Genomic DNA, 17,079 nt, shown 5'->3' on the forward strand with positions numbered 1-17,079 from the left:
TGTTACAGTCTTTGGTGCTTGAAGAGAGCAAGCATCAATTTGGAAAATGCACTCATTAAAAGAGCTTTTTACTTCTATTCCTGCATAAGTCTAGTACTGCTGTAATTAAGCTGCAACCAATGGACCTACTGAGAGTAGGAATAAGTACTGGAAAGACCCTTAAAATATTTTACTAAAAAATGAATATTAATGTTCACTAACCCTAGTGGCGGAGAAGGCAATGGCACCCCACTCCAGTACTCTTGCCTAGAAAATCCCATGGATGGAGGAGCCTGGTAGGCTGCAGTCCATGGGGTTGCTAGAGTCGGACACGACTAAGAGACTTCACTTTCACTTTTCACTTTCATACATTGGAGAAGGAAATGGCAACCCACTCCAGTGTTCTTGCCTGGAGAATCCCAGGGATGGCGGAGCCTGGTGGGCTGCCATCTATGGGCTCGCACAGAGTCGGACACGACTGAAGCAACTTAGCAGCAGCAGCAGCAGCAACCCTAGTGGCTTTTCCTTGTGTTGCATATTCTAACTTACAAGGTTCTATACTCATATTTAGCTTGCCTACAATGAGTGTGTAGTTGTTCTTGAGAATGATACCCTAAATCTGCATAATTTAGGAGCAGTATAACAATTATATTTGTGTACAGATCAAACGTTCCTTCTCTCACAGTAAGTCTATAAAATAAGTGTTTTTAACTCTATTGTACAATGGAAAAAATGGAAGTGAGGTTTCGCTATAGAGCTCCTCAGTGATCACGTGGGATTGAAATTTTTTTCTGGCTCTGAAATCCTTTGTTTTCTAGTTCACTGAATTTTGTTTCCTAGAAAAGTGTCTCATACCTTTTAGGCTATTGCTTAATATATATTATTGCCTAGCCTTGAATTAAAAATTAGGTTCTCTTTCTGTTTCAAATTTGTATATTTCAGTTTGTGTAAATCCTACCTTAAAAGAAAGGAAAAAGAGTATTGAATTCTAATTAATGAATTTTTTAGGGGTGAAGTGTACTGATGTCTTCAACTTACATTGAAATACATAAAAAATGAGATGGGAATGGGTATGTGATAAAGTAAGTGTAATAAACAGTTAAAGTTTAAATTTAGGTGTTCACTGTACAATGATTTAATTTGTATATTTGAAAATTTTCATAATGAAGCATGAGAGAAAATTAAATTGTAAAACCCACTGGGGGAAAACTGAATGTCTCTAGTGCATTGTTAATATGTGTTCTAGGTTGTGCTTCTTGAGGAACTGCAGGAAGCACAGGGCTGTGGGATATGAAAAACAGACAGCTAGGGACTGTTCTACCCCAAGAACTTCTGCTTATAAACAGAGACAAAGATTCTAATTGGCCTCTTTTCTTTTCCAGGGTTATACGTAAATTTCCGCTATCTTTATAAACAGCGCAGGCGGCGCTTTGGACAAAAAAAGAAAAAGATCCACTAAACGGAAGAGATTTAGATGACTTTTTGCCAGTTTGAGCCTAATCTATAGTTCTTACAGTTTTACCTTCTTGTACTGATGTAAAAGTTTTTTTAAAGTTAAATGATTCAATTCTCAGTGGAGCTATCTTCTTTTTTTCCCAGTAACATTCCTGAATTTACTGTATTACCTTAGTGTAGTCCTCGCATGACATGGGTTCCTGATACCCGATGACAGGTTCATTCTTGTGTATTCTGTTAGTGACAGCAAAAGACTCAGCCATACCCCCACCCACTCCATCTCTAGTCAGTCTGTTTCACAGGCCCCAGATATTTCTTCAGTGCCCTGAGGCTACCAGCTACTGGCCGTGTGTATAGCTGAGATGTGTTCTTTGCAGCTATTGCTTGTGGGGAAAAAAAACCAAAAAGACTATGTAGCTGTATAGGAGGCTCCAAAAGTGACTCAGAAAAAGACCTAATATATTCTGTACCCAAGGGGCTACTTGTTAAGTGGGTTGGCATTGATTTTTTTTTTTTTTTGAAAATTAAGTTTGACTCAGTTACTGATAAAAACATTTCTGAGTCCAGGTAGGGCTGGAGGACACATATTACCTGTGAAACTTTTGGTCTCTCTAGCGACATCTTAACCTGCATAGGCACTGGAGAGCCACAGGGTGATTTGAGAGAAACCAGTCAGAACCTTGGAACACCATGATCACTTACTTCGTTTGTAGCTAAATCACAGCTGTTTTCAACATGAAAGCTGGAAACCTTAGTTAGGAAACAGACTGTAAACGAGTTCCAAACCCAGACGGCACTATAGGGATCAAAAAGGTAGTCTGGCAATGCAGCTTGTGGCACGCTGGAAACCTCAGAGTAGACCACACTAAAAGTAGCTACAGAACTGTCTTAGGCTGTGCACAGACATAAAGACACTCAGCCTTCCTTCCCCTGCACTGACCGAGTTCATGTGCTTGTGTACCTGTCAGAGTCAGCTGGTGAGACTGTCTGTTTTTGAACATGCCTCAAAAACACCAGGTTTTTATTTTGCTGCTGTTTCACCTGTTTGCAGCAGGCCAGTGAAAACAGAGTGAGAACTCTGGCTGAAGAACCACCATCTGAGCCTTAACGAAGATTCCTTACAGGAAGTTCACCAACAGAGGAACTGAGAAAAATCTTTTAAGATATGGCCACCATCAAAAACATTAGTTTTCCCTAGTACATTCCAAGTAAACCAAGTAAAATAAGTAATGTTTGTCTATAAGAATTTAAGGTATGATAGCTCTTTCTGTTCTGCCATTCCCACTATTCCTGGGGGAAGGGGGACTTGGATTATGCCATTTCTCTGAGCCCAAGATAGAAACTTGGTTTGACCTAAAGACATCTGGTTAGTATAGGCCTATACTAACCAGACGTCAAGTTCACTGCATTGAAGGATATCTTGCATGTCTGCAACTTCTGTCAGCATTTGTTTGTATTAATTTCTGGTGTCTTCTCAACTGACTTTCTATGTGTAATTGGGCAGATCAGCTTTACAGTAGATTATGCTGTAAAGAATCTTGTATTCTTAGTGATTGTTAAAAACCTCACTGCTGTCTAAAAAAGCTAAAGATTGTGTATTTCTATTAAAACATTTACAATCAAAATCCTAGTAACTTGTGTTTAAAGATCATTTAGTCTAATGGTTTCAAAATTATTAGTGATAAATCCTTTCATTTAGACAAAATATTATATAGGCATACTTTGATTTATTACACTTCACAGATACTTGCATTTTTCAGAAATTGAAGATCCCTGTGTTGTCAGAGGATGTTTGGCTTTTCCTTTTTTAACCAATAAACTAGTTTTTACTCAAGGTATGTACATTTTATCTTAGACATAATGCTATTGCACACTTAACAGACTATAGTATAAACTATAACATTTTTATATACTGGGAAACCAAGAAATTTGTGTGGTTCACCTTATTACAATACCTGCTTTATCATGGTGGCCTGGAGGTGAACCTTCGAAATCTCTGAGGTATGCCTCTATAGCAGTTCAGCATGTTATTAATAAGTAAAACATGGTTGCTTGGCCTGGATGGCAGGGGAGCTTGGTGGAGAATGGATACACGAATATGTATGGCTGAGTCCTTGTGCTGTTCACCTAACACTATCACAACATTTTTAATTGGCTATACCTCAATACAAAATGAAAAGTTTAAAACAATATGGTTGCCTGGGCTGAAGCCTATGGGAATAATTCCTTAGGATGTTTACAGAGCAATCTGAAAAGCACTACTGATGTAAATAAATCCCAGGGAAGTTTAATGACTTGCCCAAGGTCATGAAGCTAGCTGATGGACTAGAACCATAACTGACTACAGTGATGTCAGAACCTGGCTTAGGCAGTGAGGCCTAACCAGTGTCAGAAATAAGGAAGTCAATATGGAATCCAAGGAACCTTCAAGAATCTATGCCACTTAGGAAGCTGAAATTATATTTATGTTGTAGGAGAGACCCAAGGCAAAGACCTACTGGTTTCCCAGTGAAACCATTTTATAGAAAACCAAATATTTTATTTTCATTAAAAAATTTGAATAAATGAGGATCATACATTTATGGTTGCTGTTTAAGTTTGTATCTCAAGATATACCAAAAGCACCCTAAGGGTTGCCACTGACTTTTTTGCCCAAGTTTTAAGGAAATTCTGAAACTTAGGGATGTCGGGATTGTGTTTAACAAGTCTCCTCTCCCAACCACAGGTACTTGAAAATGTCCCTATGGTTGGGAGAGGAAAAGAATGGAGAGGTCTTTCAGAAACAGAACCCAAGCTGTTGGGTTTCCTGAGGATGGTGGAGAGGGCTCTACACTTGTCAGTCTTTCAAGCGTTTCAGGAGATGTTCTCGTTGTGGGAGCAACAGCTGTCTTTGGGATTTAAAAGACTCTGAGCTCCAGAAAGCAGCTGCCCACCCTGCAGAACCTTCTCGGAATAGCAGAGTCAAACCTGTGAGGAGTGTGTCTCAGGCAGTCTCGGAAGGTCTTCGGGCAGCCGCTGCAGAGGTGAACAGACTGAAAAGGTTTTACCCGAAATCATTCTCACTTGAAAAAAAGAAGGAAGGCTTCCAAAGTCAGCGTCATATTCTCTCTGCGCTGCTCCCAGAGAAGTCTGTCTGCAGAGGTGTGATGTTGTGGTCATACCCAGCGTACTCAGAAGTGCCAGTACTGGCCAGCTTGAGCTGCTGGGCAGCGTGGGTCAGCTGGAACGCAGCGTCGGGGTGAGCCGTGTCGGGCAGCAGCGTGCACTCCCTTTCTAGCATGTCTGCCACCCCTTTGAGCAGGTCCAGGAAACCAAAGGCCAAGGCAGCCTTTCGTAAACGGTTCAGCTCCTGAAACAAACAAAACACCAGTGTTCCTAAAATGCATTCTCCTCATCACAAACTTCCTAAGTGCTCAGTGTGACATATATTCCCCTTGACCCCCAAACTTAAATGAGTGTTTTTGTATCAGAACAAATATTTGTACAGTGACACCCATAATAAGAGGGTGTGAAGACATGCCTGGGAAGTAGTTCCTCTACAGGTGGTCAGCAGGCAAAGGACAACAGGCTTCTGAAACTGAGGTTATCCTCACCACAGTTCATGACCACTTAGGCCAAACATGGTGAGGTGCTTTGCGTACATCATTTCATGTACAGTACTCGTAACTCTGGGCTTCCTGGTGGCACAGTGGTAAAGAATCTGCCTACCAATGCAGGAGATGTGGGTTAGATCTCTGGGTCAGGAAGATTCCCTGGAGAAGGCAATGGCAACCTGCTCAGTACTCTTGCCTGGAGAATAATCCCATGGACAGAGGAGCCTGTCGGGCTATAGTCCATGGGGTCACAAAGAGTTGGACACGACTTGGCGATTAAACAACAACTCATAACTCTGAGGATACTTCATCTCTGTTACTCAGGTATGGAAAAGGCTTGCCCAAACCTCAGAGGGCTCTTAACCCTTTGGTGCCTCTCTGGCTGGAGCCTTAGACTGAATGACAATGAGTATGTCTGGAGGAGTCAGGAAGTCAGACCCCAAAGACTGCCTCAAAAAGAGAAGTCAAATACTGGATGGAAGCAGAGAAACATGAAATGCCCCATCCATCACTTAGCAGTGTGATCTGGGCAAGTTGTGCAGCCTCTCTGGGTGTCAGTGGCCTCATTTACAAAACGAGGCTCACCTCTGCTGTGCCCACTGGAGGGGTAGACACAGCCATCTGGTAGAGGCCCCTTCCCACTCTGTTATGTAGGTTATATAAAACCAGAAGAAAGAAACAGACTTTCTGATCACCTTTCTACGATCATCTGTTTACAGATGAAAAGTTCAGAAGAAGGCCAAAGTATAGACGAATAGACAGCTCTGCAGGCAGGCAGGGGCTGCAATCACGGGGTGGTCATCTAGGGCCAATATGGATTAAGGGCTTCGGTTAGGGGGAGGCATGGTGGGCTGAACCACTCTCTGGTTGAACTCTTGCCTGATTTCACCAGCTCGCTACATAATTAGGGTTGAAGACATAAAGGTAATGAGATAACACCCAAAGCACCTATGTTCTCTGGAAGAGATGCTAGCTACCCTGGGGTTGACTGTGTGCACGATATTTTAAGATTAGCAAGCTAGGACACAACTGACAATACTGCATACCTCACACTGCCACTTAATTTAATTTAAGCCAAATATCAGAAGGACAGGAGAAGCAAGAGTGAACTTAAATGCCACCCCCAACCCCCACCCCATCTCTTGAAGCTTGACTCCACCAATGGTTCTGCATTAGTGAGATATGATTCTGGAGGGCCATTCTTTTGCAATTTATAAATGTATATATTTTTTAAAACACTCACTATCTTTTGGCTGCACCACATGGCAGGTGAAATCCTATTTCTCCAACCACAAATTGAGCCTGTGCCCGCGGCATGGGAAGCATGGAGTCTGAACCACTGGCCCGCCAGGGAAGTCTCGTAAGTGGGCCATTTTAGAAGTCATTACCAGAAGCAGCTCCTCTGGCAAAGTATGAATGTTCTGAGCAGACACGTCCTGGAAAAACGTCCACTGGTTGCCTGGAGTTAGATCGGATACCCATTTGGGAACAGGGAGGAGCGTTAAGGGCTATGACTCCCAGGTCCTTTCAGCTCCTTCCCTCAGCCATTCGCAGCAGCACCAAGACAGAGAAGACCTGCCAGAGGGCCCACCACACAGAACCAGCCACTTAGACACTCCTGACTCCTGGAGTTTAGGGCAGGTACAGACCTATCGCTTCTACTGACTTTACTGATGAAAAATTGGAGGCACAAACAAGTATTTCTAATTCCTGTCCATGTTCAGTGTTTACACTACTGTGAAGCAGTTTATTTCTGGCACGCAACATGGAGCCCACCTTCAACTACCATAATTCCGTAGTCTCACCTTATAGAATGTCTGTGTTTTTTCAGGTAGTTTCCTTGCATTTCTTAAAATCTTCTGTACATCAGTCTATAGAGGGTAAAACGAATTCAATGTTAGAATTCTGTGGTAAAAAGGGAAAGAATACAAAAGGACACCTTTAAATGGAAAAAAATGAAAATGAGAAGAGTTATAGTGTAAAGATGAGGCTCCCTTCTAAGTTAATGTTACTGTTCAGCATTAGGAAATCATCTCTCTCCTTCAAAAGGCTTGATGATACTAAAGCCCATGGCGAAAAAAATGAACTTGTCTCACAAAAACACCCCCAGTAAACCCATACATCTATGGCCAGAGGCTTTTAGACAAGGATGCCAAGACCATTCAATGGGGGGAAGAAGTCTCTTTAACAAATGGTGCCTGGATAACTGGATAGCCACCTGCAAAAGAATGAGGTTGGACCCTTACTTCATACCATACCCACAAAATTGACTCAAAATGGATCAGAGGCCTAAATGTTAAGAGCTAAAACTATAAAACTCTTACCATAAAACTTACTTATAAAACTCTTAAAACAACACAGCAACAAAAGAAAAAAACTTGGCAAATGATCATAGCAGCATTATTCACAATAGCCAAAAGGTAGAAATAATCCAAAAGTTCATCAACTGAATGAATGGACAAATATGGACTTTATACATTGGACCATTATTTATTCAATGGACTATTATTACTCAGCCATCAAAAGGAATGAAGGACTGATACATGCTACAACATGAATGACTGTTGAAAACATTACGCTAAGAGAAGTCAAACACAAAAAGGCACATATATGATGCAGTTTACATGAAATATCCAGAACAGACAAATCCTTACAGACGATAGAAAGCAGGTAAGTGGTTGCCTAGAGCTGGGGCAAGAGTGACTTGTTTAGCGGGTAAAGGATTTCCTTTTGGGGTGATGAACATGTTTTTGAACTAGACAGTGGTGATGGTCATGTAACACTGTGATTATATTAATGTCACTGAATTGAATGCTTTAAAATGTCTGAAATGGTAACTTCTGTTATGTGCACCTCACCATAATAAAACAACACATCCAGACCAAAACAAAATTTAAAAAACAGTTTTAGAAAAATTCAGCTCTCCTTCAGACAGGGAAGTGCTGGGGTCAGCGATGGCAAGAAAGAGGGAGAACTTTAATTTCCAACAAAGGGAAGAGGCCCCTTAGTCAGGGCAGGATGTGTCTGTCTAGTCTCCCTGAAAAGGGGGCTAGAAGAGACTATGCGTCAATAGAGGTTACTTCTGTGGTCAGGTGGCCTGACTGCCTCTTCTCATTTGGCTTGGACTGGACTCATGGGAGAAACAAAGGAAAAAAGAAAAGGCATTCAAGTGAGAAAAAAAGTTCAAAAACTGATTTTTAAAAATAGGTATGAATGACTTTGCCAATGGGAGGAGAAAGTCACTGAGCCCCTTGACTAAAGGCAGCACACCTTGATAATAGGATAATTTCATAGGAGTCTTCCATAAAGCGTTTCTGTGGTATTACATGGTAATGCTTTGACTTACATTGTGCCGATGGGAGAAATAATCACATGAAGGTTTTTATGTCTTCCTCAAAACTGGTACTAAAGATAACACCTATAATATTATTCAATGACTCACCATGTCAAAACTTTTACATTAAAATTTAATGCTGGAAAAAATGTGTCTCTCTAGAAGAACTGACATGCTTCCTTTTATCAGACAAGGAGAACCATATAACCAACATGTTTTTTTTTGACCTTGGTAGCAGGAAGCTCAAGAGCCAAATTGCTCAAACACAATTATCATTCTGCCTTGGCTTCCTGGAACACCGTCTTTCTTCTTCCTCTAGGTCTTATATTGCTCCAAATTTTGTAAAAAATGATTCTGCTACGTACGTGTTTTACTGTAGGCCACCTCAAATCCTTTTTGGAAATAATGACAAATATAAGAAGTAAATGAATTACGAAGTATCAGAGGAAAAGAAAATCAAATCAAATGTCCTCCTGCCTGCAGGAACCCCTCCTCCTGTCCCCAGTGGAGAGCAGCGTGGATGGTAATATTACCTGCAGGCCACTGGGTTTGATCCACACCGTCACATTCTGGGCATAACTGCGCTTGTTTTTGGGCTGCAGGGGGAACGGGCTCTTATTATCATCCTCACCATAAGGGTTTTCTTTAGCATCTTAAAAGAAAAAAACAAGCTTGAAATGACATCTGGCAAAACACAGTCAAGCACATTTCCAATTAGGTTAGAAGCTCTTTGAATCATTCGATCTCCTATATCCTATTACCTCCCTAATTAAGAAAATCCATTAACTTCCGTCAGGTTGGGGAACCTGTTCTCAGCACTAACGTTGGACACTGAACAATCAACTGAGGCCCAGGCAAGTGAAAAACAGCTTACTGTCTTTAAATATACAAGTTTTACTTATCTGCTTTATAAATTAAGGTCATAAGAGGATAAAAATACATAAAATAATACTAAAGTGTATATAAAAATATATGTATACCTACATACTGCAATTCTACATAGTCTAGCCCAGCACTCTCCAACAGAACTTTCTGTGATAAGGAAAGGTAGCCACACCCCATGAGACCACTGAACCCTTGACACCTGGCTAGTGTAGCAGAGGAACTGGATTTTATTTAATTAAATTTGAATAGCCTCCTGTGGTGAGTGGCTACTGGATCAGACAGCATAGGTAGAGACATTGAGAAAATTTAAAAGTGAAATTACATATAGCCAATTTAAGGAAAAGAGCAGGGAAGAAATACCTTCTTGGTGAAACATACCCATCTTACGGGTTACTGGTTTACTGCTTCCACAGACATAAAGCCATGTTGAGTTTATAGCCACGTGGATAAACAAAGATTTCTATTTTTCCACCTGCTTCCTGAGTCAATGATATTTTGTCACAAACTTACAAAGCATACTTATTACCTCTTGGCTCATTTTATCCGTGTCATCTTTCAGGGTAGACAGAGCAGGAATCATTTTCCCAACAAGACTGGGGAGCTTAAATCCCTTGCCCACGTTTCTGTTGAAAACTGGAATTAGCTCAGCTTCTCTAACTGACCCAGAGGTGCTCTAACCCCAATCTGGTCATTAATTTGGGTGCCTTGTACTGGCCCCATTCTACCTCTGTCACTGCCCTCTCCTCCTACCCCCTCCAAAAATTTATTGGTTCAGCTTTCCAGATGTTTCCATGAAGACTTGTCACTCCATAAGCCTTTCTAAGTCAGGCCAAGATCCCAACTGTCATTTCCCAGGCAACATGCTTATTTCCAACTTTTTGGCCACTGTTTCCGTTCTTCCCCTGTCTGCAATGCTCTCTTTTCCTCATTTATTTATTCCCTCCCTCACGTACTCATTCGTCGTCTATATTAAGACCTCACTATGTAGGAAGCACCATGCTAGGAAGTATGGCTAGAGAAGATATTTTTTTCTGGCCTCAATGAAGAATATGAGTATTTATGAAGGGTATTTATTAAATTACAACTGTGTGCAAAATACTTAACATATACAACTTATCTCCTTTTAGCAACTCAAGAGGGTAGATATTATTAGTCTCATTAAACATGAGAAAATTGAGGCTCAGATTTCACAGGGACAGCTGGGCCTGGTTTCAAAGGCAATACTTCTTCCCCCATTCAACACTGCTATTCCTCACCTACCCAAATGTACTTAAATTCCAGGTCCGGATCCTATCCTACATTCTCCATGGAGTTGTCCCAGTGTTTTCTGGTAGACGATTTGTCTAGTCCCGTTTATCCTACAGCACTCAGTGTTAGTACCCAACATTTCGGCATCTTATTACAGCCTACCTTATATTGTCTCTAATTGCTTGGAGCCTCTATGTGGAAACTGGCTTAGTAGACATTAATGAAAAAAGAACAGGAAATCTTAGAAATAATAAATATGATAATGGAAAATTTTTTTAAATATTGGTTGCAAGATAAAATTGAAGATATCTTACAGAAGGTAGAACAAAAAATTTCAAAACTGAAAAATATGGGTAGGATAAGAAAATTACACACATGCACACAAATACTATAAACACATCTAGAAAAGGAGAACAAAGAATACACGGAGGAAACCAAAGACATATTCGTGCTTCCAGGACTTGAATTGCGAGATGGAAGCATTGAGTCCAGCACAATGATGAAGAGACCGAAACCAAGGAATGTGATTCGGAACATCTAGAACGCTAGGGACACTAGAAGAGCCTCAAGGTGCACAGAGAAACAGAGACCAGGGTCAAAGCTCGGACGGTCAGCATGGCACTAGACTCTCAGGAGCAACACTGGAAGCCAGAAGAGACAACAGAATGATGCTTCAATACTCTAAGGGAAAATGATTCCTGACCTAGAACTCAATATTCAACCATACCATCCGTAGAGTGTAAGGGATGAAATACGGACATTTCCACAAATATGAGACTTCAAATGCTTACTTCCCATGTGCCCTTTTCTCAGGAGGATTCATCAACCAGGAGAGTCACGGGAGAGATGTGAAGGGAAGACGTGGGATGACAGCTATGCAATGTGCCTAGAGAATAACCAGTCCATTCATGAAACAAAAGGAAGGAAGATGACTCTCAGGAAAAAAAGAAAGTGACAACAAAATACGTAAAGGATGTCTTTTGCTTAGGCAGGAATTGGTGATAGGTACGTGGAAAAGAGCAAAGAAAAACAAGGGGGAAGAAAAGGCAGGGGAAGGCCATGAGGGCCCAGAGTGATGGCTGCACTCATCTGTTGCTGGCTTCCCCCCAGCCTGGCTGCCAGGCTCTTTCCTGGATTCTAAGAGGAATGTCGGTGTCTTCCCTACAGAGCTCTCCTGTTAATTACAGTCAGTCAGAATACATTTAGCTTACCTGCTAGAAAAAAGAAATATCTAATTAAAAACAACAGTAGTATCTGGGGTAGGACACAAAGAGTTGCAAAACAAAGGAAACATCGCACTGTGCAGCACGTGGCTTAGCAGCGAGTAGCACTGACTTTGCTCAGCAAGGACCAAAAACTGGCTGAACGGTCAAGAACACCATAACCACACTGCAACGGTTGAGCAAGGGAAAAATGTGCTTCTTGGGTGAACAGGTGGGCAAGGATGGCAGTAGTAAGAGAAGAGCTAAGCAGTTTTCCTTGAAAAGTAAAAAAATGGCATTAAAATAACAGTCAAGAAATAGCTATATATGTAAATTATTTAGAAATGTAAGTAAAATATCAGAAGAAAAAATTAAAATTTGAGAATGGTTATCTGTAAGAACAGAATTAGGAGTAGAAGGGGGTAGGTATAAATAGTAGTATTTTGCAAGCTTCCCTTTAATTAAAAAATCATAATTAAAATAGCAAGCTCTACCATTCAAATGCGCCTACTGTGTGTCAGGTACTCATTTCCTTAGAAACTTCTCTCACCAACTAGCTAAGACAGGTTTTATTGTTACTGGTGGCTCAGAGGTTAAAGCGTATGCCTGCAATGCGGGAGACCTGGGTTCAATCCCTGGGTTGGGAAGATCCCCTGGAGAAAGAAATGGCAACCCACTCCAGTACTCTTGCCTGGAAAATCCCATGGAGGGAAGAGCCTGGTAGGCTACAGTCCAGGGTCGCAAAGAGTCAGACACGACTGAGCAACTTCACTTTCACTTTTACTACTTGTTACCATGACAATCCCAATCTCCTAGGACTGTTGTGAGAGTTAAATGAGATGACCCATTTCATTTTGTCTAGCACAGTGCCTGGCACAAAGTTAAATTCAATAGATGTTAGTTCTTACTACCCTCATTGAAAAGAACAGAGGGAGAGAAAAAAAAAACAAACCATGAATATAGGGCTGAGAAAAAAGCAGTTCCATCTGATTTAAGAATATGCACAATGAGCCACGCATTGCTAGGCTGGCAGCCGGATCAGAAAGGAATATGAACACTACTACCTTAGATTATGGACAGGCGCTGTGGTAAAAACGATCACAATAGTTTAGGTTAAGTATCAGATGTAAGTATTTTAGGCTTTGGGGATTATATGGTCTCTGTTGTAACTGCTCAATTTTGCCACTGAAGCAGGACAGCCATAGGTATGTAAACGAATGGGAGAGATTCTGTAATAAAACTTAACAATAAAACTATATTTACAAAACAAGCAGTGGGTTAATTTGGCCTGCAGGCCATTGTTAGCTGACCTCTGATCTAAGTGATCTGCTTTCTGAGAAATCTGTATGCAGGTCAAGAAGCAACAGTTAGAACCAGAGGTAGAACAACAAACTGGTTCCAAATTCCGAAAGGAGTATGTCAAGGCTGTATATTGTCACCCTGCTTATTTAACTTATATGCAGAGTACATCATGTGAGATGCCAGGCTGGATGAAGCACAAGCTGGAATCAAGATCACTGGGAGAAATATCAATAACCTCAGATATGCAGATGATACCACCCTTATCCAAGAAAGCGAAGAGGAACTACAGAGCCTCTTGATGAATGTGAAAGAGAAGAGAGAAAAAGTTGGCTTAAAACTCAACATTCAAAAAACGAAGATCATGGCATTCAGTCCCATCACTTCGTGGCAAACAGATGGGGAAACAATGGAAACAGTGACAGATGTTACTTTTTTGGGCTCCAAAATCACTGCAGATGGTGACTTGCAGCCATGAAATTAAAAGACGCTTGCTCCTTGGAAGAAAAGCTATGACCAACATAAGGACAGCATATTAAAAAGCAGAGACATTACTTTGCCAACAAAGGTCCATCTAGTCAAAGCTATAGTTGTTCATGTACGGATGTGAGAGTTGGACTATAAAGAAAGCTGAGTGCAGAAGAATTGATGCCTTTGAACTGTGGTGTTGGAGAAGACTCTTGAGAGTCCCTTGGACTGCAAGGAGATCCAACCAGTCCATCCTAAAGAAAATCAGTCCTGAATATTCATTGGAAGGACTGATGCTGAAGCTAAAGCTCCAGTATTTTGGCCACCTGATGTGAAGAACTGACTTATTGGAAAAGACCCTGATGCTGGGAAAGATTGCAGGTGGGAGGAGAAGGGGACGACAGAGGATGAGATGGTTGGATGGCATCACTGACTCAATGGACATGGGTTTGGGTGAACTCCGGGAGTTGGTGATGGACAGGGAAGCCTGGTGTGCTGCCAGGCTTGGGGTCGCAAAGAGTTGGACATGACTGAGCAACTGAACTGAACTGAACTGATCTAAGTGAAAGGTAAAGAATCCCAGTACAATGCAAAAGCCCTGAGAATCAAAGGTCAGAATGAATGTAGGAATGCTGCAGAGTGAATAAAGGGGGTGAGGAATCCCTTTACACACACACACACACACACACCCAGGTTCTCTTCCAATTACTGTCCTCTTTCTGTCCTCTTGTGGTCAAACTCTTAATTCATTCCTCAGCCTGTCTCCTGGCTAATCATTTGCCAAAACTGATTCTTACAAAGCCACCAAGAATCTCTTATCTGTCAAGATCAAATGACTCTTGATTCACAGTGTCCTCTTCTTTCTTCTTGGTTTCTATTCTTCCCTAAAACTATTTAATCATTTAAAATACTCATTCTACATCTTTTAGATTAACTCCTCAAGGCGCTAATCCTCCTATCGTTCTTCCTTCAAATCAAAGACCTTCATATGATTTTACAACTTTTTTTTTTTCAAATCAAACACATCTCCAGGGAGGACTGTTTTTTCTGCAGTAGGGCTTCCCTTGTGGCTCAGCTGGTAAAGAATCCACCTGCAATGCAGGAGACCTGGGTTTGATCCCTGGGGTGGGAAGATCCCCTGGAGAAGAGAAAGGCTACCCACTTCAGTATCCTGGCCTGGAGAATTCCATGGACTGTATAGTTCATGGGGTCACAAAGAGTTGGACACAATTGAGTGACTTTCACTTTCACTTTCCCCCTGGGTTGTAGAGGAGTTTCCACAGAGCCATTACATTAGCTTCTGGAGGACGCACCACGGGTTTCGCTGCTTCAGCTCCAGGGTTTACACTGTTGGTTAGGGAACGGGCAGGGTTGAGCCACATGGTGCAGGACTTGGGCTTCCACATCTCACAGGAGACGTTTAGGTTTCTTTATATGTAAAAAGTAGGTAGAAACAATGAATAGAATTTTTTTTGTCGTCCTCTCACCGAGAGGGTAGAACTTCCACACTCCATGCTTTACTCGGGAGATTTCAGTTCAGTCTTGTCTCCTGTTCCTGTGTGACCTTTAAAATCCCAGCCCCTGGAATCTAGCTCAAGAGTTGGCACACTATGGTTGGCTGTGTGTTTCTGAGTTAAGAATGGTTTTTTATATTTTAAATGGTTTATGTATTGTGCTATGATGTCAGAGTTTAGTAGCTGTGACAAAAACCATGCTGCTGCTGCTGCTGCTAAGTCACTTCAGTTGTGTCCGACTGTGTGACCCCATAGATGGCAGCCCACCAGGCTCCCCCGTCCCTGGGATTCTCCAGGCAAGAACACTGGAGTGGGTTGCCATTTCCTTCTCTAATGCATGAAAGTGAAAAGTGAAAGGGAAGTCGCTCAGTCGTGTCCAACTCTTAGCGACCCCATGGACTGCAGCCTACCAGGCTCCTCCGTCCATGGGATTTGCCAGGCAGGAGTACTGGAGTGGGGTGCCATCGCCTTCCCCGGACAAAAACCATAATTACCTATAAAATGTAAAATATTTATTATATATGGCCCTTTGCTGGAAAAGTTTGCTGACCCTTGGCCTAGCTTCTAGGGCCGATATTCCATCAAAATCTCTAGGCTTCGATGGCAAAAGGTATCCTTTGAACCTGAATGGACATGCATGCACATGTGTGTAAGACACTGCAGGCCTGACTTACATGTGCTCATGAGACACTCTACTTCCTTCTTGAATCTCTTTATTCTCTTGGCTTCTGTGACTTCCTTTTTCTTGTACTTTTTCTCTTCTCTGCCTCTTCCTTCTCATTTTCCTTTACTGGTGCCATTTCCACTGCCTCTAGTAGTCGGTCCTTTCTAGGGGTCTGGTCCTTTTCCCCTGAGGTATATACTTTCCTGAGGCTAGGGCTTCTTAAAGTGTGGTTATTGACCTAGATTGTAATCAATTAGGTAATATTAAAACTGCAAATTCTTGATTTTGAATCCAGACCTACTGAATCAGAATCTCTGTAAGTGGGGACCAGGAAACAGAATTTTAAAACAAGTTCTCCAGGTTTACTTTTGTATACCAAAACTCAAATTTGTAAACTATTGCCCTAGCAATCTCCCTCATCTCTCCATTTTAAAGATCACCAATATGTTTTGCTGGGAGCCAGAGTGAGGAACTCCGCCCGTGGCAAAGGTCGTGAGGAAGGAAGCTCAACATACGCAAAGGCGGGATCGAGCCTCAGGAGTCCCCCTGGAAATTCTTGAGCATCTACCCCCAAAACCAGAGTCTGCCTACTTTACTACTTTGTGCTCTCACCTACACCTCTGACTTTACGGGGGGCTGTCCCCCACCACCTCTTTCGGAGAAGGAGTTAACTTAGAGCTCCAGTTAATAATAATTCCTGGGCGTGATAGGAGTATTCCAACTTACAAACTCCTCTGAAGGTTCTCTAGCCTGCCTGACAGGCTTGTCCGGCCACATGTGATTGTTCACAGCCTCCCAACCGTGAGAAGCACGAGATGCTTTAAACCTTCTAAAAACAGGTTCTTTAGAGAAGTTAGAAAACTATTAGTATAGTATAGTGGGCTGATTAGAAATTGTATTGGTGAAGGGTTTTTCATTTGTTGAGCCAATGTTTGCTGCTAAGTCTCCACATCCCCTGCCCTTATACACATTAATGAATATATAGAAGAAATAAGTATTAACCTTTGATATTAATCACGTTAGACCTTAGGCTAAGTAAATTCTTTCCTTAATTAAAACCCACTACACCCTCACCCTATAGGAATGTAACTTTATCTGGTACCTTTGGAAGGTAGCGTCTGTTTTAAGAATAATCACCTCTGGAGAAATAAGTGTTCTGGTTGACTGACCACTGTCACAAGGAGAGGGTCATAAATTGTCAGCAGGCCCCCTGGTCAGAAGATGATGTAACGCCCCTAAGACCTCTGTATACATTTGTATGAAGCACCTGACTTCAATAAAAGTCAGGACTGCTGACCCCGCATGACTTTTGTATAACATCTCAGTGTATAAAAACAGACCCTGGAAAAATAAAAAATGGGATCAGTTCCTTGAAAGACTGGTCTCCTCATGTCGTTCTTTCTCTCACCTTCTGGCTGAATCCCCATCTGGAACGTGG

General features: G+C 41.7%; 2 protein-coding genes across 5 annotated transcripts in view; one reads left to right on the forward strand and one right to left on the reverse strand.

Annotated features, from left to right (window-relative positions):
* HACD3 (3-hydroxyacyl-CoA dehydratase 3) overlaps nucleotides 1-3,064 on the forward strand; it is a 30,038-nt gene extending 26,974 nt beyond the window's left edge. The window contains exon 11 of the mRNA XM_019968136.2: nucleotides 1,362-3,064. Within this exon, the coding sequence (XP_019823695.2) occupies nucleotides 1,362-1,438 (77 nt within the window). The 3' untranslated portion in view covers nucleotides 1,439-3,064. The remainder of the gene's footprint in view (nucleotides 1-1,361) is intronic.
* Nucleotides 1-17,079, reverse strand: part of INTS14 (integrator complex subunit 14) — a 45,587-nt gene that overhangs the window by 7,539 nt on the left and 20,969 nt on the right. For 2 of the 4 annotated variants that reach the window (XM_019968134.2, XM_019968135.2), the window contains exons 10-12: nucleotides 8,895-9,013; nucleotides 6,833-6,898; nucleotides 4,498-4,783 (exon numbers count right to left, since the gene is read on the reverse strand). In XM_019968134.2, coding sequence (XP_019823693.2) covers nucleotides 4,532-4,783; nucleotides 6,833-6,898; nucleotides 8,895-9,013 — 437 coding nt within the window. In that variant the 3' untranslated portion in view covers nucleotides 4,498-4,531. Of the gene's footprint in view, nucleotides 1-1,896; nucleotides 4,784-6,832; nucleotides 6,899-8,894; nucleotides 9,014-17,079 lie in introns of those variants that run through there. The other 2 variants (XM_019968133.2, XM_019968132.2) reach the window with 1 other exon arrangement.

The sequence above is a fragment of the Bos indicus genome, chromosome 10 (genome assembly GCF_029378745.1).
Source record: "Bos indicus isolate NIAB-ARS_2022 breed Sahiwal x Tharparkar chromosome 10, NIAB-ARS_B.indTharparkar_mat_pri_1.0, whole genome shotgun sequence".
NCBI lineage: Eukaryota > Metazoa > Chordata > Mammalia > Artiodactyla > Bovidae > Bos > Bos indicus.